At 49.0% G+C, this 20,000-nt stretch overlaps 5 protein-coding genes and 1 long non-coding RNA gene across 9 annotated transcripts in view; 2 read left to right on the forward strand and 4 right to left on the reverse strand.

The window, feature by feature from the left end:
* Positions 1-2,164, forward strand: part of eif4a3 (eukaryotic translation initiation factor 4A3) — a 6,037-nt gene extending 3,873 nt beyond the window's left edge. The window contains exons 5-12 of the mRNA XM_088419300.1: positions 1-63; positions 141-221; positions 299-440; positions 549-687; positions 762-877; positions 957-1,064; positions 1,126-1,253; positions 1,981-2,164. The exon at positions 1-63 is cut by the window's left edge and continues 70 nt beyond it. Coding sequence (XP_088275426.1) covers positions 1-63; positions 141-221; positions 299-440; positions 549-687; positions 762-877; positions 957-1,064; positions 1,126-1,253; positions 1,981-1,997 — 794 coding nt within the window. The 3' untranslated portion in view covers positions 1,998-2,164. The remainder of the gene's footprint in view (positions 64-140; positions 222-298; positions 441-548; positions 688-761; positions 878-956; positions 1,065-1,125; positions 1,254-1,980) is intronic.
* On the reverse strand, positions 2,099-5,589 carry soul4 (heme-binding protein soul4). The gene is made up of 7 exons (XM_088419301.1): positions 5,524-5,589; positions 4,950-5,028; positions 4,543-4,774; positions 4,386-4,471; positions 4,162-4,303; positions 3,918-4,101; positions 2,099-2,491 (listed from the first exon to the last, which is right to left on the reverse strand). Exons 3-7 carry the CDS (start codon positions 4,703-4,705, stop codon positions 2,317-2,319), a joined length of 750 nt encoding a protein of 249 aa, XP_088275427.1. The 5' UTR covers positions 4,706-4,774; positions 4,950-5,028; positions 5,524-5,589; the 3' UTR covers positions 2,099-2,316.
* A 53-nt stretch (positions 5,590-5,642) lies between these two features.
* LOC148420705 (uncharacterized) lies at positions 5,643-8,290 on the reverse strand. The gene is made up of 3 exons (XR_015866152.1): positions 8,169-8,290; positions 7,629-7,788; positions 5,643-7,533 (listed from the first exon to the last, which is right to left on the reverse strand). It is a non-coding gene; the product is annotated as an uncharacterized LOC148420705 (long non-coding RNA).
* tmem178a (transmembrane protein 178a) lies at positions 6,529-12,364 on the forward strand. Of its 2 annotated transcripts, XM_088419498.1 has the most exons (5): positions 6,529-7,546; positions 7,638-7,809; positions 8,322-8,435; positions 8,661-8,798; positions 8,869-12,364. In XM_088419498.1, the coding sequence occupies exons 1-5, from the start codon at positions 6,850-6,852 to the stop codon at positions 9,176-9,178; spliced, it is 1,431 nt and encodes a 476-aa protein (XP_088275624.1). In that variant the 5' UTR covers positions 6,529-6,849; the 3' UTR covers positions 9,179-12,364. The 2 variants fall into 2 exon arrangements, with proteins under 2 accessions (XP_088275624.1, XP_088275625.1); XM_088419499.1 differs by lacking the exon at positions 7,638-7,809 and having other exon boundaries at positions 6,574-7,546.
* A 2,298-nt stretch (positions 12,365-14,662) lies between these two features.
* Positions 14,663-16,603, reverse strand: gemin6 (gem (nuclear organelle) associated protein 6). Its single transcript, XM_088419500.1, has 2 exons — positions 16,026-16,603; positions 14,663-15,186 (listed from the first exon to the last, which is right to left on the reverse strand). The coding sequence occupies exons 1-2, from the start codon at positions 16,166-16,168 to the stop codon at positions 14,829-14,831; spliced, it is 501 nt and encodes a 166-aa protein (XP_088275626.1). The 5' UTR covers positions 16,169-16,603; the 3' UTR covers positions 14,663-14,828.
* A 3,375-nt stretch (positions 16,604-19,978) lies between these two features.
* alg13 (ALG13 UDP-N-acetylglucosaminyltransferase subunit) overlaps positions 19,979-20,000 on the reverse strand; it is an 11,496-nt gene continuing 11,474 nt past the window's right edge. For all 3 annotated transcript variants that reach the window (XM_088420243.1, XM_088420242.1, XM_088420244.1), the window contains one exon: positions 19,979-20,000. This exon is cut by the window's right edge and continues 380 nt beyond it. The gene's annotated coding sequence lies outside the window, so the exon portion shown is untranslated.

Below are 20,000 nucleotides of genomic sequence, written 5' to 3' on the forward strand. Positions count from 1 at the left end.
AGGACATCCGCAAGTTGGACTTTGGGCAGCACGTGGTATCAGGAACACCGGGCCGAGTGTTCGGTGGGTGCTCGCCGCTGGCTTTTTCCCTTTGCCGCCGGTCGGCCTTTTTCACAGAGGGCGGTCCTTTGTGCCGGCAGACATGATCCGGCGCCGGAGTCTGCGCACGCGCGCCATCAAGATGTTGGTTCTGGATGAGGCCGACGAGATGCTCAACAAAGGTGGCCCCTCCGCCGGCCGCGTTCCAGCCGGGCCTTTGCAGGACGCGTCCTGACCTCCGCCCCCTTCGGCCGCACAGGTTTCAAGGAGCAGATCTACGACGTGTACCGCTACCTGCCCCCCGCCACGCAGGTGGTCCTCATCAGCGCCACGCTGCCCCACGAGATCCTGGAGATGACCAACAAGTTCATGACCGACCCCATACGCATCCTGGTCAAGCGGTGCGTGCCTTCAACGGTCAATTTGATTTGTGACGGATCGTACCCAATTTTTCGGGGGGTTGGCTTGGGTTTGTGTCCCCATCCCAAGACGAAGGCTTTGTCTTTCAGTGACGAGTTGACGCTGGAAGGAATCAAGCAGTTCTTTGTGGCCGTGGAGCGCGAGGAGTGGAAGTTCGACACTCTGTGCGACCTCTATGACACACTTACCATCACGCAGGCCGTCATCTTCTGCAACACCAAGAGAAAGGTCGGCACCGCCGCCCATGGCGCCCGCCGCCCGTCCGTCTAGCCTTGTGACCGCGGCAACACCGTTGCTTGCAGGTGGACTGGCTGACGGAGAAAATGCGCGAGGCCAACTTCACCGTCTCGTCCATGCATGGAGATATGCCGCAGAAAGAGCGAGAGTCCATCATGAAGGAGTTCCGGTCCGGAGCCAGGTGGGCGGGCCAAGACACAGCATCCATCTTCATAAGCCTCGCCCTGCTCTTACGTGTGTACGTTTGGCCTTGTGTGCAGCCGTGTGTTGATCTCCACGGACGTTTGGGCGCGCGGTCTGGATGTACCTCAGGTTTCCCTCATCATCAACTACGACCTCCCCAACAATCGTGAGCTCTACATCCACAGGTAGGAGATGCCCCCCCCAACCCACCCCCCCGCTTGCCTGACCACACGTGATCCCGCCTAGGATTGGCCGCTCGGGTCGCTACGGGCGCAAAGGCGTGGCCATCAACTTTGTCAAGAACGACGACATCAGGATCTTGCGCGACATTGAGCAGTACTACTCCACACAGATCGACGAGATGCCCATGAACGGTAGGCGCCCGCCTCCGCTTTTCCTTATGCAAGATGTTCATGCCTTTGTTTACTTGGTTTTTACACTGGCCGAAAAAGCATGCAAGGAAAGTACAAAGTCCATTGATAGTAAGTCATCTTACTTCCGTTGGCTGGCGGATGGACGTACGTGGTAAGAGCCTGCCTGGACTGTGCGCTTGGGCCACTGCCGGCCATCTAGCCTTGCTGCACACTAAGATCACCTGATTTCAACATATTTTTTTTGTTTGGTTCTTTGACGAAAATACCACGCTAACGTTGGGAGGAGCTCAGAATTCACTTGGCTAAGAATGGAATGATCCAATTTCTCTTTCAATGTACGTCTCAGTGCCAGTCAAAGACTTGTCTGTGCCGCAAGTTGAGAAATTAAAGCCAAGTGCACCAAGAACAAAACTATTAACCTCACGCCTTCAAGTCCCTATTGATGATACTGAGGCCCAATAGTCGCAGTGCAAGATGGCCGCCCTCTGCGTTCCAATGGCCAGTCGAGGTTACGATGTGCAGCCGTGCCTCCCTCACCCTCCGTGGGCCAAAGATCCTGTTAGTTCGTCAGCTGATGGATATCCGAAATGGATGACCGATATAAAGCGATCTTTTAAAGACATGAATCTTTCTATGGTTTGCCTTTTTTGATAGTGCGTGTGAACGCACAGCCATTGCTTCACCCTGTCGGAAAGTTCACGGCAAACTTTTTCCGTCTCGTCCGCAGTGGCTGACCTGATCTGATGGCGTGGCGCACCGAGCGTACCCCCTTTCTGTGGTTCGTGCTTGTAAATATAACTTTTTGGTTTTGTGTGCCTCGTGTTGGAGTGACGTCTGCAACAGAGTCCGCGTCTTTGTTTTAATGGACAACACGTTTATTTCACAATAAAAATTCATCAAACCTTTAAAAATTCCAAGCCTCGTTAATCAAAATACTAGATGGAAAAATATTCACCCTCAATTAACTTGTTGATCCTCATCACTTTGGGTGGGCTAATGGCCGACTATCAGACGCGCTAACAAGAGGAGGGAACGCTTGGCGGCAGACGGGACGGATGCTGCCCTACCGGCGCAGGAACCAAATCTCGTTGCGGCGGCGCGGGACACCGGGGTTCTCGTAGACGGCCACCATGTAGACGTCGGAGCGCAGGCGCTGGACCGCCTCCGCGCCCAGCAGCTCCCGCAGTGACTCGATGTGACGCGTCACAGTCTCCTCTGTGGTCGTCCCCCAAAAGGCCCTACAAACAAAACAAAAAAAGGCGCAAGCGAGCATCATGAAAGCCGCCTTTGACAAGTCCAGGGGCAAAATGCAGGCGGACGTTTTGCCCCTTGCCGTCACGCCAAAAGGGCGCTGTCGTCACTCTGGGCGCTTTCCTTTTGCGGGTGGGTGCGCGTGACCCCAGCAAGCCGAGCCACGACAGGCGCTTTGCACAAAATGTTTGCGAGGCAATAAGGGAATAATACTTCGTCAGCCCTGACGGACCGTCCATCAGTCCGTGACTGGCGGACGCCCGTTTTGACGGCGATGCTTAAAGAAACAAAACCTGCAAGTTAAAAATGTCAGAAGTGCATTTTTTATCCGTTGTCTTGATCAACCGTCTATCAGCCTGCAACGTCCCTTTTTGCTAACTTAATTATTCAACTTACTTGCATGATTATCTGCTATGTTGCTGAATCTTTATAGTACAAATTGCAAACAGCCTGCAATCAATGTGACAATAGTCACTTTACAGTACAACCAAGCGGTTGAGAAACATGTTGAGTTGAGTGAATTAATGGGGTCGCTTCATCTCACTGCTTATTCACAGCTATAACATACATACCTGACTTTACCAGAGATTCATTTGTTGTTGCTCCCAAAACTCATACAATCTCGCCTACCAAAAGTTAAAAGTAATGTTTGGAATTAAGTGTCACAAATTTTTTAGGTGTTGTTTTGCTTTTTAAAATATGTTTTACATGAAAGTGCATTCTTTCACTGCTTGACTCTTGGCCAGGAAATATAAAATGTTCGTTTAAGATAGAAGTGTTTTATGCCCTAGTTTTTTTTTGTTTTTTTTTTAAGTTAATTCCACCTCAACAACTCTGTTTTACTTGTAGTGTAAGTGACCTGGTATTTAGACAATTGTTAATGAAGCAGTATTCCTGTAGTTGTAGGGCAGGCAGTCATAAGAACTGACGTTCATAATTTGAATGATAACGCCATCCAGTGGACATGATTGGTCATCGCACTCTTGTCCTATGCATTCCCTCAGATGTGGGATAATAAACACGGCTTTGTTATTTATGTTACACTTATATTACTGTGTTGTGTTACAATTGCAGTGTAACTAGAACCACAGACACGGTGTTAATTTTGAATGCAAGTACAAAACCAGAAAACAAACGGCATGAGATGGACCACAAAAAAAGGCCAATTTTGCCCTCTAGTGGTGGCGGAAAGTTGGGCGAAACACAGACGGACTGACAATTACAATTTCGTCCGTCTTGAAAAAATGACGGATCGACAATCACGGAAAGGGTGCGGGGCGCCAAAGAATGTCGGCCCAGCAAAAAAATGTAAGTTGCCCACCTCTGGGATTTGGGGGCACGGGACCATTAGCGTCATTGCACCGAGTGAGTTAGGCGGATGCCGACGACACAGTATATTTTGGCTCCACGCACCCAGCTACGACGAATAGGGCGTCCCGCTGCACCACGTCCACGTCGGAGTCGTGCGGTCGCGGCGGTGCGTCCTGGAAGGCGGCGGGCAGGTAGAAGCCAGTCTCCACGCTCTTGGCCAGCGTCTTTCCGTCAGCCGTCACCAGCACCGTGCTCACCACCGGCACCGTCATGCCCAGGTGGCCACCTGGCACAAGCACAGGGTCAAAGGGACGCCCACCGCGGGGTATGGGCGTGCGCGTGCCACCTGTGGAGTTCTCCTTGCAGATGAAGCGCATCAACTTCATGAAGCTCTTGGAGATACTCTGCTCAAACAGTTCCTCGGCCTGTCGCACGCACGCCCACTTGCCCGCCGGGTAGGCACGCTCCTCCCAGATCACCTCGCCCATCTGTGCCAACACGCGCATACGCACAGGCGCGGGTCACGTCGTGTGTGGCGTCATCGACAGCGCCAACGGCGTCGCGGAGTACCTTCTCCTGACGGGAAATGAGCGAGAAGGGCGCGGGCTCCCTCTGCTGGTTGTGACGCGCCATTTCGTGGATGGGCCCCCTCATTTCTAGCGACAACATGAGCCCAAGAAATTCGGTCCAAACGCCCATTTCACGGAAAGCGCCGAACGTCGCTCACCTGTCGGTACGGTGACCTGATGCGTGCTGGCCACGGCCCTCCAGTGAGCGAGCAGCGCGTCCGAATGCTCGTCCCCCATCGGCTCCTGTCCGTCAGCAATGTCGTCGTCCACCAGCTCGTCTTCGTCCAATCCCTCCAAATCGTCCAAGGAGATCAGCGCCATGACGCCGCCGCACACCTGTCACCTGACTGGAAAAGCGGGCCGCCTTTCGCGACGATGATTCTTGTCGTGCTGTCAAATCAAGCCGGAGATGACGTCATCGCACCGACGTCGAAGTCAAAACGATCGTTAGCGCGTCGCTCGCTAAACGTTAGCGCGCAGCTCAACGTTACGGCAAGACGCATGCTTCACGCTTTGTTTTGTTTACGTTAGCTGGCTCGTCAATGAGGCGTGCGCGCGACTTTACCTGCTGGCGTGCTCGTCCGACGACGCTCTCTCGAGATTCAGCAGCAAAGCTCGTTGACGAGCCGCTTCCTGTTGTGGCCCTTCAAAATAAAAGGAATACGACGGAAGTGCTCAATTTTCAAACTACGGTAAGAGCTCCGCGCAGCAAATCTCCTTGACGTCATTGATTACGATGGTGGCGGTCAAGTCTCTAGGGGGCAGCAGAGCGACGATTTCTCGCTTGGGTTCTTCACTTGCAAATTGTTTTTTCTACTCTTGAAAGTAAGGACCCACAGAAAAATTCATGTTGTTTTCTTTTAGCTTACAAAGCGACGCAGCTATGATATAAAGCGTTCAATCTAAAGATTAGATCGAGGAACGTGAGGCAGCCATGTGCTTGCTAGGACAGGGAGCATCCCGATAATATTAGAGTCGGGTGAAACGTGTCAAGTCCTCGCCATTTACTTGATTAAAAAAAAAGAACATTGTGGCTAGTAACGAATGCCATTTTGTATTGCTTTTGTTCTTTTCTTTGCACTGAAAGTCACGTGTTCAGTGGCCTTTGCGTGCATGCTGAGTCAGGCTAGCGTGTTTACCTGCTGTCAAACGTGAGGTCAAAGGTGAGCCGTTGGCAAACAAAGCAAAGTGCGTCTTGAAATTTTCATCAGCGCCCCCCCCCCCCCCCCCCCCCCCCCCACTCCCCTCTCTGCCGCAGTGCCGATCAATAAATTATTCAGACTGAGTGGAGGTCGCGTGGCTCCACCTCCCGTCATCCAAGCCGCTGCGGCCGGACACTTGATTAGGTACACCTGAAAGCCAGTTCCTTAGTTGCCATGGCGACGCCCTGGCGCGGCGGGTGTCTTGTTGCTGCCGCCGGTTGCCGTGGAAACAAGCCGAGCGAAGCTAAGAATCAAGTGTGTTGGAAACGCGAACACGGTCTGAACTACAATTTGATTGGACGAAACTTGCCGATCTCGCAAGGCTTTGAAGTGCAAGCCTTGGGTGCTTTCTTCTAGCCTCGGGCCTGTTTTTTGTTTGTTTTGTTTTTGTTTCTTTTCCACCTTTCTGTCCTCCAACACACCTGAGTCAATTGATCGTTAATGAGCTGATGGATTCAATCATCTGTGTTTGAGAATGGAAAAAAGCAGGCTTGAGGATGGGCTTTGAACGGCACACCCCACCCTCCTTCTCCGACCGTCTCTTAGACCTCAAGGAGGTAATTGACCTGGACCCGGACTTTGAAAAAATCTTCCTTGGCCCGCGTCACCGGGCTCCGTTTAGCTTTGCGCTGTTGTGTGTGAAAAATACCCTTCAGAAACTCGCAGGTAGCATCATATATACTGCGGGCCGTCAACATGTGGATGGAGACCCGCCAATAGCCCCCGGGCTGTAGTTTGGACACCACGGCAACGCGGTGCAACTACACCCATTTGAGAACTGCTACTTTGAATGGATGAAGAAAAAGTGTGTGTGTGCGCGTTTAATGCGCCAAGCAAGGTGTCAAGATGGTGACCGTCTCGGTCACGTGCGTTTGCCTCTTGGGACATCTCAGGTGCCGGAGGCAAAAAAAAAAAAAAAAGTTCTCCATTAAGTTGATCAATAATTCATAAAAGTCGCTGCAGCTGCTTCCTGTAAGCAGCCCCCCCAGCCGAACACCCACAACGCATCATCATGGCAAAAACATTAGCGTGGATGATGAGCGCAGAAAACCTTTTCAACCGCTTCTTCCCTGTGCGTGTGTGCGTGTGTGTGTGCGTGTGTGTGCGTGTGTGTGTGCCCACGCGCCATTTATTAGGGACAAAGAGACACGATGGGAAAAATAGTTGTACGTGGGGGTGGGTGAGGTATTCGAACGGCATCGTTAATGCCAATGTCAACTCTGCCGACGAAATAAAACACCCCGAGGGAGAAAGATTCCCACGATGCGCATTAGAAGACGATCGATCGATCGTCCTGTAGCTAGGCGTCATCGGCGGGAGTCGAGTCGCGCGCTCCAGTGGCGCAGAGGCGGGGACGAGCGAGGCGGTGCGCATGCGCAGGCCGGCGTGTGGGTGGGTGGAGAGAGAGAGCGAGCGCGAGCGCGAGAGAGATGGCAGCATCAGAGGCGGCAGGCGAAGGAGGAGCAGGAGGAGGCGGCCGAGGACGCCGACGCCATGGCGGCTGAAGACAAAACGAACGCGGCGGGCCGTGGCCGGGCCCGGCGCCTGTCGGCGGCCGGCAGCCTGGTGCTGAGCGTGCTCGCGCTGCTGCTGCTGCTTACGGCCATCGGCACCGAGCACTGGTACGAGACGGACACGCGGCGACACCGCGACAACTGCGAGCGGCAGGGCGCCGACTCAGGCGGCCAGCAGAACCGCGACATGCCCATCTACCACCTGCCGCTGCTGGAGCGCGGCGGCGGCGGCGGCGGCGGCGGAGGAGGAGGCGAGCTGGCGCTGCTCAAGCCTGTGCACGTGGGCAGCCGCGAGCACGAGCTGCTGGAGAACTGGCGCGCCATCCTGGGCATGGGCATCCTGGAGACTGAGTGCGGACGCCCGCTCTTCTCCACGCACGCCGGCCTCTGGCGCAAGTGCTACGTGGCCGGCCTCGACCCGGACATCGACCGCCTGGTCGACAGGGGTCAGTCGCTTGCCTTCCTCCCGCTCCTCGCGCGCGCACACTCGCCTTTCCGCAAGCTGCGCCACAAGCAAACATAGCATGCCTTCGCCAGACGTGCCGGGAACGGTCCGGTGTTCGCCTTCGCCAGACGCGCCGGGAACGGTCCGGTGTTCGCCTTCGCCAGACGCGCCGGGAACGGTCCAGCGTTCGCCTTCGCCTTCCGGCGCGAGCTCCGATTCCATGGCCCGCTATCGCATTCCGACCTTGATTGAAAGTAGATCATGGTATTGATATTACAGCTCCGTCTGGACACAATCTATTTCATTTTCCAACGAAACACCCGTCAATAAACACATGAACGTTTGCTGTAGGTGAGCTATTTTGAAGACAAAGGCCCTCCCCGTTCTCCTCCACATGCTCCAAGGAAGTTAAAAAAAGAAATCAATTGGCGATCGCCGTCGAATGATGCCTCTCGACACTACTCAGCAAGCACCGGTGATAGCGTATCACAGAAGCGCACTGTGCCTCTGCCAATGTCCGCCGCGAGGCGCACCTCTAGCTGAATCCTAGAGCTAACTTCAGGCGGTACGAAAAGCAAGTTGCATTGACTTAGCACCGGGCTAAAAAAACAAACAGCCATCACCATGTTTTCCAAGTAAATTGAAAGGCTGCCTTTCTTAGATGAAGAGCAGTTGTAGGCGGTCTTGGCGATTGCGAAAGGCTTGAGCAGGAGCGCAACAAAGGAGCAACCCCTCCACCTTCCTCACATGATGTCCGTACGTATGCGTGTGCGCAGGTATCGCCGAGCGCTGCACGCCGGTCAAGTATCATTTCTCTCAGCCGATCAGGTTGAGGAACATTCCGCTCAACCTGACGCGGAGCATCCAGCAGGACGAGTGGCATCTGCTGCGTGAGTCACGCGCACGCACACGCACGCATGCGGGCAAGTGGGCCACACTACTCTATATTGGTGGCAAAATGGGCGGGCGGGAACCTTTGCCCGCTTCTTTGACCTCCAGCGCCGGCCAGCTGACGGCGCCACGTCGCCCGGCCTGTTTACCGTCGATCGCCCGCTTTTGGCAAAGGGGCCCGACGGGACGTCGCCGGCCCCTCCCGACTTTGCATTTTCTTGCAGACCTGCGGCGCATGACGGCGGGCTTCCTGGGCATGGCGGCGGCCGTGCTGCTTTGCGGCAGCGTGGTGACAGCGGTGGGCTTCTTCTGGGAAGGCGGCCTGACGCGCCACGTGGCCGGACTGCTCTTCTTCACCGCAGGTAGTACGCGGGGCGGGCCGAGGCGGGTCGGGCCCACGACCCCGGCTGACCCGGGCCCTCTCCCTCGCAGGCCTCTTCTGCGGCGTTTCGCTGTGCACGTACGCGGCCAGCGCCAGCTACGAGCTGTCCAGGAAGCCGCCCTTCATCTACGGGCTGCCGGCCGACGTGGACCACGGCTACGGCTGGTCGGCGGGCCTGGCCTGGGCCAGCCTGGCCCTCAGCCTGGCTTCGGCCTGCCTGGGCGCCGCCTCCCCGCTCACGGCCCGCCGCCGAGAGGCCACCCGCGCCTCCGCCGTCTGACGCCGCCCCGCCGATACGCAGAGGGCATTGCCTGCGCCGCTTTGGTCCTCGTCCCGGTTTTGCCGACGGAACTGCTCTGACTTCCCGTTACTGGCGGTGCGACAAATCCAGCGATTTTTGGCTTGTTTTTTTTCTGTGAAAGCAGATGATTGCAAACTGATCTCCTTTGGCCTGGACACGGTCATATGACCGAAGGAACAATTTCTTGGTGAGAAGACCTGAACAATGCCGCGTTCGAAACCATTCAAGCGGTCATCCGAAACCACAATTTTGTGTTTGAGGGAGAGGGGACAGACAGAAAAACGGAAGGATGCCAGGGGCCACTTTCTTTGACCCACTTTCATCCGCCGCTTGCATATTGTTATTGTTGCGTATCGTGATAAACTGCGACACAACAGCTTTCCGTCACAGGTTAATTCTTTTGGTTATTGAGATCATTTTTCAATGATCTTTAGTCACCGCAGTGTTTATAATAAAAATAGTTGATCCTTGCTTAAATGTCAACAGTACATAAAGCCATTTATTAGCCCTGGCGGCGCCTTCTTTTGTTCACAAGCCTTGTGGTTATCAAGAAATGGCACGGGGCGCTGAAAAACAGGCAGCAGCGGGCCATAGTTTGGACACCCTGCCCTGCCTTTAAGTATGCTCTTATTTGACCGCTGAAAGATCAGGATGTGAAAGGCCACTTTTGCCCGACAGTGTCAGATGAATGCCAATTGCAAACCTTTTCCTTGCTGGCAGCTGCCCTTTCTTGCCCCGGGAAGGACTTTGCGCTTCCTGCCAATAGGGGCAGGGTTGAGCAGAGTCGGGCCCGCCCCCTCATTTCCGGGTCCTTGACTTCAAATAGAAAGATTTGAATGGTCACGCATTTACCTCATTTTGTAATCTGAAACCAGTGGAAACTGTTTCAAAGGGTGACTGCTATTTTAAAAAAAATTCTTGTCCACTAAAAACAGCTTTCAAAGTTGATATTTTTGTCACAAACTTGAAGTCATAATTAGCATGTTGCTGGCCACATAAAATGATGTGGCGGGCCATATTTGTCCCCCGGGCCTTGAGTTTGACACCGGTGCTCAATCTGCATTTATCTTTTGAATTTGCCCTTTTATTTATATTTATATTTATATTTATAGTTGTATATATTTATGAATTTTCTCTTAACATTTTTTTCTTGCATATTTTTTTTTCCCATTTGTATTTTTTCACATAGTATTTATTTGTTGTTGATTTGGCCAGTTTTGGTCATCCACAGGCATTTTTTGACAAATATCTGACATAATGGTGTCAAGGAAAGTTAGGAAAATATATTCCCAAAGTGGCTGCACTAGTAAAAATATGATATATATATATATATATATATATATATATATATATAGAGAGAGAGAGAGAGAGAGAGAGAGAGAGAGAGAGAGAGAGAGAGAGATTTAAAACAACTTTAAATGTATTATGTCCAAAATATTATATGTGCAACATCACTCTTAGTCATAGTACATTTAAAGTTTTTTCTTTGTTGAAAAGGTTTAGCGCATTTTTATCCTCTACAAAAATCATTGCGTGGGCCGGAATACATCAGTTTGTGGGCCAGAAGCTGCCTGTGGTCTGCATGTTTGACACCCCTGGTACAGGGCTGTTTTCCCTTTGCCGCCACTCTGGCTCCTTCAATGCGAATTCCCTTGACATTGCTGTTGTAAAATGAAATGGAAAGAGTGGTCTATGCTTAAACGCTAATGTTTTTCTTATCTTAAAAGCTGAGCATAAGTGCAGGTATTTCTAGCTTCTCCCTGATAGAAACTGACAAAGGATACAGAGCATGGCAGCAGGCTCCTTGCAAGACACTAAAGAGGAAATGCTGAACGCAAGCACATCCAGTTTGCCTTTCGCAACAAAAGTCAACTTTACACTTGGGACACAAAACGGCCCCGTTATAAGAATGGATGTGCGAATGAAACGGGGTGCGGTTAAGCGTTAGCACGCGAAGGGCGCTTTGCCCCGCCTGTCAAGTAGCATCAAGCTAACGCTCCTTTCTCGGCTCCCTCGTATGCGGAGGCGCCACTCTTGTCCCTTTTTCTTGTTAACGCTGAAAGTGAGAAATAAATGAAGTTCTCAAAAGGGCCTGCGCCTTTTTTTCAAATTGGATCATTTTCTTCCATCGCGTTATGGCTAAGCCGCAGGGTTGGGGGTATGGAAACCAAACAGTTTCATGTGCGTGCTAACCTGGGCAAAATACGTATTTACGTTTCGGGAAAAGCTGGTGATTGTTCAGTCCCCGTTAGCACCCCCTGGCAGTAGTGGGGAGACATTGACGAGTGCCTTTCTTTTTTAGATTCAATCACTCCCCTCTCCCTCGTGACTAGAGCTCCGTCGCCTTTCGGTAGTAACGATATCATTATAATTGAAAATTGTCTACAACTATCCTTTCAAATATGAAAAGAAAAAAGGCCAATTACAATCAACTTTCAGCAAATGGTAACTTACGTACATACGTACATCTGATTCTAAATCTGAAAAAAAAGCTGTTGGAACAACGCGTCCCTGCGCTTTCGAAAAAATGGCAGCGGATAAAGGAACGGTAGCAATAGGATGCGCTAGCTTCCCAGTGTTTCATGATGCGCTTATCTACACATTCTAGTGGTTAGTTACTAGCAACTTTTCCATACACAGCAAGCCAGTGCCCACTGTCAACAAGCTAGGTCGCGTTGTCAATTTACCGTCCAGTACTGCGAAAATAGATGCATCATATGTGCTATATATGTGTTTTACTATAGATGACACTGACGTGAGCGTTTCACTTCTCCGGCACATTTTTTTGTACAAGTATAGTGATCTATGGAATATTCAATCACAGTGGTACTGTATATCTTGGTGGGAGAATCAATCCAAGTGGTATGAATAGGTACATATTTATCCGTGCCATTGTTCGTGTTAGGCATTTCCACTTCTATGACACTTTTGGGTTACAGGCATCAAATTCTATGGGAGCTACAGTTCCAATGGTATTTTCATGTATATTGATAATGTGCTACTGAAGACCTAATCTATGAAAATGGGTATTTTTTAACTCTTTTTTCCAAGTATCCTAGACTTATAAACAACTAATGTACGCCATAAGCCATCCCCCAAAAAAGAATAGGCATTGAAAGGGTTAAAGTGCATCAAAGTGTTTGAAATAAAAGAATTTGCTCCTTCCTCAAACTAGAACATTTTTTGACAAGCCGAAGTGTTTGATGTTGAAAATAAATTAATTAATAAATGTCAATTGAAACATTCACAGCAATCAAAATGTTAAATGTTTTAACCTGAACAAAAAGGTCTAAACCAGGGGTGTCAAAATCGTTTTAGGTTGCGGACCGCATAGAGGAAAATGTGGGCCGGACCAATAAAAGCATGGTCTACATTCAAAAGAACTTTTAGATGTATTCCTCTTTTTTGATTCAGTCCAAAATGGTACAAGCTCAACATCAAGATTAATCATAAAACATTAACATTGCTACAGTAGTCAACATAAAACAGTTTTCAAGTTTTCATTCATTGAAAAACAATTCAGCTCATTTTTAATACTCGGCATTACAAATTCATTCCGGATCGACCCCGTTGGTGGGCCAGAACCGGCCCGCGGGCTGCATCTTTGACACCCCTGCTTTAAAACCATTGTGCCGCCTTTTTTCGAAATTACCCAAACCACGGATGTGCTTTCTGGGCCCCGCAACTGCCTCCAGCAGGAAGGCACCCGAGACCCAGAAGACAAGAAAAGAGAGGCCACGCGACACCGTGAAAGAGGGCACAATTCCTTCGGAACCCAAGAGGTCCTCTGCACTCCTGTGCAGGCTCCAAATCACTGTCTTCTCTTTATAGAGTAATAATCAGTGGCGTCTCTGCACTTGGGGCCAGTGGGGCCTGGTCCCTCTAGTGGACGCTGGTGGAGCACAATGCAGGCTCAAAATAATTGTCTTCTCTTTACAGAGTAACAATCTAGAAATAATATTTTAGCGTAAATAATAATAGCCATGAATATGACTGCCAATCATGTTACCAGGGCAATTACATTGGAAAAAAAATTGCATTATCCAAAGGCTTTGCCAATGCCAAACACAATTTCTCTAATTGCGACTCAAATAGGGCCGGCCCCGTTTGTTTAAGTGACCAGCCACCATTTCTTTAACCGCTCTTAGTAGACAGCCAGGGGGCCCGGTCATATTAATAGGAGCCAATTAAAATATTGGAGTGACAAACTTGCTCAGTTTTGGCGAATAGCGGCAGCAAGTTAGCTCAGTTTTCATTGTAACCTAAAGGACAATAAAAGCAACTCATCAATATGAATGATGTAGATGCTTTTTTTTAGATGCAGTTTGCCACTTGGGCAAAAATGAGAAATGAAATGCTTAGGCGGTGGATTTTAACAAGCGGGAAAGAACAAAATCCGCACAGACTCCGAATGGCTCAACGGGAACGTGGCAAAATGCATGTGGGATTAGAAAATCACTAGACACTGCATGGACTACAACGGGATTCAAAGATCGACTCGAAAAAGTGGATGATGTTGGTCAAGAGAAAGGGGCAAGCGGTGAGAATATGGAGGAAAACATGGAAACAAGGAAGCATGGTGGTTTGCTCAAGTGGAGGAGAGATTTTGCAAAGGGGATCACCTTAGAGCAGCACAGCTGATGGACGGTACACTTTTCAGTAGATCAGTCCAGCAAATCATTTCCATGTGCTGAATTTAAATGCGCAACTAAAATCTGCTTTACAGTCACTCAGAGTTGCATACTTGCTTCAATTGGTTTATGATAACGTTCAGGATGCATGATCTTAAATGGTGTCATCTCAAAATTATCATCACAACTCAAATGACAACAACTCAGTTGGAAAAAGTACTTTTCAACACTGCATAGGACCAAGACATTTACAAGAACCCAATGGGCCAGCAGAGATGAAACGCACGAGCTACTATATGCTGTCCAGCGAAGATGCGTTCAGTCATGGCTTATTGGACTTTGACAAATGGGTTTTGGACTCAGATCATTGTGCAACCTTTCAATCCAAGAAAGGAACAACTCTGGTGTGATACTTTCATTCAAAATCTTTTCAAGCTTTTATTCATAATTTGGAGAGTTTTGAATAAAAACGGATTGTGTTGTTAAATTGAAATCAAATTTATGGTGTAGGTTGCTTGTGCCCACTCTGGTACCCCTGTCAACGTTTCATCTTAGAGACACCACTGTTGAAAAGACATTGCACTCACAGGTTTTACATACAGCACATACAAAGTGCCTGACCAAATACAAGAAAAATACCTGAGAAAAATAGGCAAATTGTCTTGTTTTAAGCAAAAAAAAAAAAAAAGTCATCCAATGAATTAAGAATTATTTTCTTGTAGACTCGCCGCAGTTCTGTTGGGACGTGTTTGTCACATATGACTGAAATTGGTGTCAAAGTATTTGTGGGAGCAGCACAGAGTATCAAGGCCCTCCTTTGCCGTGTCACCATGGAAACAGTTCTTCCTCGCCACCGCTAAAGGCACTCAAAGGCACATGTTGGAATCGCACATAAAAAAAAAAGTAAGCTGGTTCATCATTTGGCCATTTTTATTCGTTCCTAAGAATGCAACAGTTTTTTTCTTTTCTTTCGGGTCGTCGATCCGAAGCAGCGCAAGGCCTGGATCCAACCTTTGGAGCAGACAAGCTGCAAGAGGACAGTCGCGGAACGCAGCCCGTCCTCATGTGCCGTGGCCAGCTATGGGGTGGGCTCGGGATGCGTCAGTCCTTGCAGCAGCCGGCGCAGCCGCTCCAGCACCATTGGGTTGGCGCCGCTGCAGTCGTCCGGCCCGTAGGGCGGCGCCAGGGCGATGACGCCGGCCACTCGCAGCTGCCCGCCCTCCTCCTCCTCCACGGGGACACCGCGCTTCTCCAGCCACCGACGGACAGCGTCACGGCGCCAAGGCTCCAGCCCAACGGGCCCGGGTGGCGCGAAGAGCGAGTCCAAACGCCGGGCCGCCGCGCCGTCGGCTTCCTGCAGCACCTCCACCTGCCGCACTGCGTGGCCCATCACCACCTGGACGCTGGCGGGCGCTCCCCAGCTGACCAGGACCAGGCTGCGGAGTGGCAGGCAGCGAAAGCTTAGCCCACCGCGTCACCTTCACATTGATAATCGCTTCTTGCCACAAGTGTCCAAGACGTTTTGCAGCCGTCGCAAAAAAGAGACTGCCGTAGTCTCAATTGAAGCATTCGAGTTGATCGTTTTTTTTTTTTTTTTTTTTCAACCTTCTTAGTCAGGGATGTCTAGTAGTTGACGTGTCCAGCGCCTTTTCTCTCGTAGCCGATAGAAATAACGAGCTCATCTGCGAGTCATCCCGAGAGAAAAGTGGAAAAGACAGCCCTAATTTCAAATCCCGGTCAGCGAGGGCCTGCCTGTGTCTGGCACGCCCTCCGTGTGTTTCTGTGCAACACACAAACACACACACGTTTGTATGGCTATGCTTGTGGGGACATGACACATTTCCTAGCCCCTAAACCCAACCTCATGATTGCCTAACCCAGTTCAAAGCTATACTGTGTTGACAGAGTTAACCTTTAGCGGTAATCTGTTCAAAACATGGGCATCAAGACGAGGCAAAAAGTATCAAAAACACATGGGCACTTAATTTTTCTTTCACACAATCAGTCAACTGCCCCAACCCCATGTGTATTTTATTGGACACGCCCACACGCAGGTGGCTCAAAAAAGCATAAAGACATTGCCTAATCATTTCAATAACAAAAGTAGCTTACTAAGAGTCCATAAATTAAATTAACCAAATAAATAATTTATGGACCCGGAGTAAGCTATTTCTGTTGTAATTTATAGATGTATAAAGTAGAGAGCCTCACTCAACACTGTAATTTAAAATACTATAACGACGCGGCCGCGGCGGATCGCTTCGCGCGCACGTGCCTGGCGGACACCGGGTCGACGGTGAGCAGCCAGCCGGTCAGCCGCTTCTCCTTTCTGGCCTCGTCGCCCACCGTCACACGGAGCTCCTTGTCTACGTAGGCGGCCCACCTCAGCGGGCCCAAGCGGAGCCAGTCGCACTGCATAGCCCGCCGGCGACCTCCGAATACAACGACAACAACGGGGCGGGAGAAACACCAACCACCTCCTCAGTCTGTCCGTTCGCTGTTCCCATTCCGGGTTTCACGGCGACCAGCTTCCGGCGTTCTGCTCCCATCAAAGCCCCGTTCTCCAAAGCAAACGAGGTCGCCAGTAAATAGCTGCCAAAGCAGATGAGCGTATGCTTACACGTGAACACTAGAGAAGGCAAATGGTGACCCGTGTGTGCAAAAAGGAATCGTTCGTTTGTTGTGCCTTCTCTTAATGCTTCCGGTCTGAAACGTTCCGCCCTTGACGCGCTGAACCAAAGACGTAGGTCGAAGCTCGACGGACGAATCTTAAATCAATCTTTGCGTGCCGAAGACCTGCGTCCAACACCTTATTTCCGAGCATATGTGTTGCGTTTGCAGCATCATCATCCATCTCGGGAAAGTTTTGCGCTGACACCCCGCCCAAATAAATACTGATCACTATAAGTGACGATGTCTTTTTTTTTTTTTTTTTTTTATTTCATTGGTCACAATATGATCTGTTACATGTGCAAGCCAACTTTCGCTGTCGGCTCTTTCGCTGAGCTGCCATAAAAAGGGGTTGGTAAAAAAAAAAAAAACTAACGTAAAGTGTCCGCACGTAACAAATGAACAGTTACACGACAATTATGCATCTCTGATAATGTGTCAAAATGAACATCTCAAAACATTCATAACACGAGTCCAAACAGAGCAACACAGGATCGGCATGACCAAGTCGAAGTTGGTCTTGATGCTGCGTCATCAGTAGGTAAACGACTAGTTAGGGTAAGGCAGGGTTAGGTAGAAAAGTGCTATATAAGTGAAAGTCCATTTACTGAAGTTCTTTACCAACACTATGCAACAAGCACACAACTCAACACCCTTCTTGCTCTCAACATCCCTAAAACAAATCTTTATTTTTTTAATACCCCCCCCCCAAAAAAAAAAAAAAAAAAAAAACTACACTTGAATTTAGCACTCCTAATCCTCGATACCGGTTTTGGCAATATGTCTGCAATCATATTTTATGATACCCAACATCTATTTTTCCATTGTTCACGAATGAAGTGAAGTTTTGAACCGTGTTCTCACTGGGTTTTTACTTAATGCTATGATCCCTGATGGTCTCCATAAATCTTTGTGTAACTGTATCTGGTATAGTCCATGCCATTGAACAATTGAGTTAAATACATGGTTTCCTGTGTTGTTGTTGTTAATGCAATGTACTTAGCTTCAAGGGAAAGGACCACTATTGTTTTTCCGACTTCCACAAGATTGCCTTTGTTGTCTTTGTTTAGTCATGCTGAAACAGTACCCTGGAGTGCTACGTCTGTCTTTTATAGGTGATGTCACTAGAGTGACTGGAATCTATTAGGTTTAAGTCCTCTTAAGACCTTTCTACAGACACACACATACACACACACACACATTGTTATATATATATATATATATATATATATATATATATATATATATATATATATATATATATATATATATACACAGTATAGTGGAGTTTGGAGTGTGACAGGTGTCTTTTATACCGATAATGAGTTAAAACAGGGGCCATTGATACAGGTAACGAGTGGAGCATCGTTAGACCTTGTTTGATGCATAGGCACAAACAACAGTCAGGACCTGTAAACCCACGCAAAGGCGGAGGGAGGCTACCCTCTCATCCGCTGGGGTGAACCCCAATGTACAGGTGCTTAGCTGGGGGGCAATAATAATGCCCACACCTGCTCTGCGCCTCTCACCGCGGGCAACTCCAGAGTGAAAGAGAGTCCAACTCCTCCTGAGAGGACTGGTACCAGAGCCTAAGCTGTGTGTGGAGGCGAGTCCAACTATATCTAGTTGGAACTTCTCGGCCTCGTACACCAGTTCAGGCTCCTTCCCCGCCAGAGAGGTTACATTCCATGTCTCAAGAGTTAGCTTCTGTACCCGGGGATCGGTGCGCCAAGGTCCTCGCCTTTCTCTGGCGCCCTATGGCCCCTCCCACAGGTGGTGAGCCCATGGGAGGGGGGACCCACGTAATCCTTTCGGGCTAAACCTGGCCGGGCCCCATGGGTGCGGGCCCGGCCACCAGGCGTTCGCCAACGGGCCCCTCCTCCAGGTCTGTCTCCAGAGGGGGGCCCCGGTGACCTGCGTCCAGGCGAGGGAGACTCGAATCCATTTATTTTATTCATCATAAGGGGTCTATGAGCCATGTTTAGTCTGGAACCTGGACCTGGTCACCTAGGACCTGTTTGTCATGGGTGACCCTACCAGGGGCATAAAGCCCCCGACAACTTAGCTCCTAGGATCAATGGAACACGCAAACCCTTCCACCACGTTAAGGGGACAGCTCACGGTGGGGGTTATACATATATGTTCTAATTAAACTTAAAACTTAAAAAAAAAGCCTTACCACTCATGGTCTTTTTTGTATATATATAAAAAAAAAACAGTCTATTAGTGGTCGTTTTTCTCAGAAAAGCCTTACTATACCTGGTCGTTTTTCTTGGTAAAGGTAGCCATACGTTAACTTTTTTTTCCCCTTGGAAAAAACATGGTTGTTTTTCTCGGAAATAAAGTACAGTGGGCCGCCGTGTTACTAACTTAATCAGTTCAGCGGCTACGCTCGAAACTCAATTGCTCGTATGACGGGCAATCCAAACCTATGTTAATTAGTGAATGCGTGCAAAAACCTTAGGTACATATACATATATATATACATACATACATACATACATACATATATATATATATATATATATATATATATATATATATATATATATATATATATATATATATATATATATATATATATATATATATATATATATAAACATCACGACTTTATACGCATATTAAAAATTAGTAACATAATCTACTGAACAGTTAAGCTTAAATAACAAATATACAAAGGAAAAATGACATTTACCTCTGGGGCGACGCGACTTGAGATGGGTGGAGGCGGAGGGGAGCAGAGACGAACGCGCAGAAGTTATTTATTTTCTTAAACGAGAACTTTTCTCAAACTAGAACATATCACCGGCGATTTCCTTCTCTTTAATCCAAGATAGAAGCCTCTCCATTTTGTCCGTCCCCTGGCAAGGAAAGTCTTGCCCTTAGAAGATTGCCGAGCGGTTACGGCCATACTCACTAGCAAGGTTAACTATGCGTGCGCCTCCTTCGTAATTTTTTATTATCTCCTGCTTCGTTTCTATTGTCATCATCCTCTTACTTCTTCCTTTACCGCCACTAGCAATTTCAGAAGCCATGTCTAAAACATAAAGTTTGCAAAGTCTTCACAACACACCGACCAGCTGTGCCATCAAGCTAGATGAAGGCGTTCGGCCAACAGCATATCCGCATCTCCGTGACTGAGACCGGGACTCTGACCTTAATCGACCAATAGCATATCGGTATCTCTGTGACTGACACCGTGACTGAGACAGTGACTGTGACATTGTTAGAGCAATAGCACATCGACGTTACCATGACATGCGAGAACAGTTGATTTTGTTGATGCAGCAAAGCAAGAAAAATAGTACGGACACATTGACCTGCATGTTGGATTGTTCGTAAGACCAAAGGTTTGTGCGTTAAGAGGGGGACAAAAGCCAAATTGTACGGTAGTGTTTTTCATACAAAAAGATTGCCAAGATTGTTTGTCGTTTTAGGGAAAGATGGAAAGGGTAAGTCGAAGAGCACCAGTTAAAGCAAGAAGATTTCTGCTGGTGACAAACTTTATTGACCTGAATCCCCAAATACAATAAGCAAATAAACTCACACCGTGAAAGCAGGAAAGATGCCTTGAACA

The sequence above is a fragment of the Hippichthys cyanospilos genome, chromosome 7, assembly GCF_059441005.1.
Source record: "Hippichthys cyanospilos isolate Australia breed blue-spotted pipefish chromosome 7, RoL_Hcya_1.0, whole genome shotgun sequence".
NCBI classification, from domain to species: domain Eukaryota; kingdom Metazoa; phylum Chordata; class Actinopteri; order Syngnathiformes; family Syngnathidae; genus Hippichthys; species Hippichthys cyanospilos.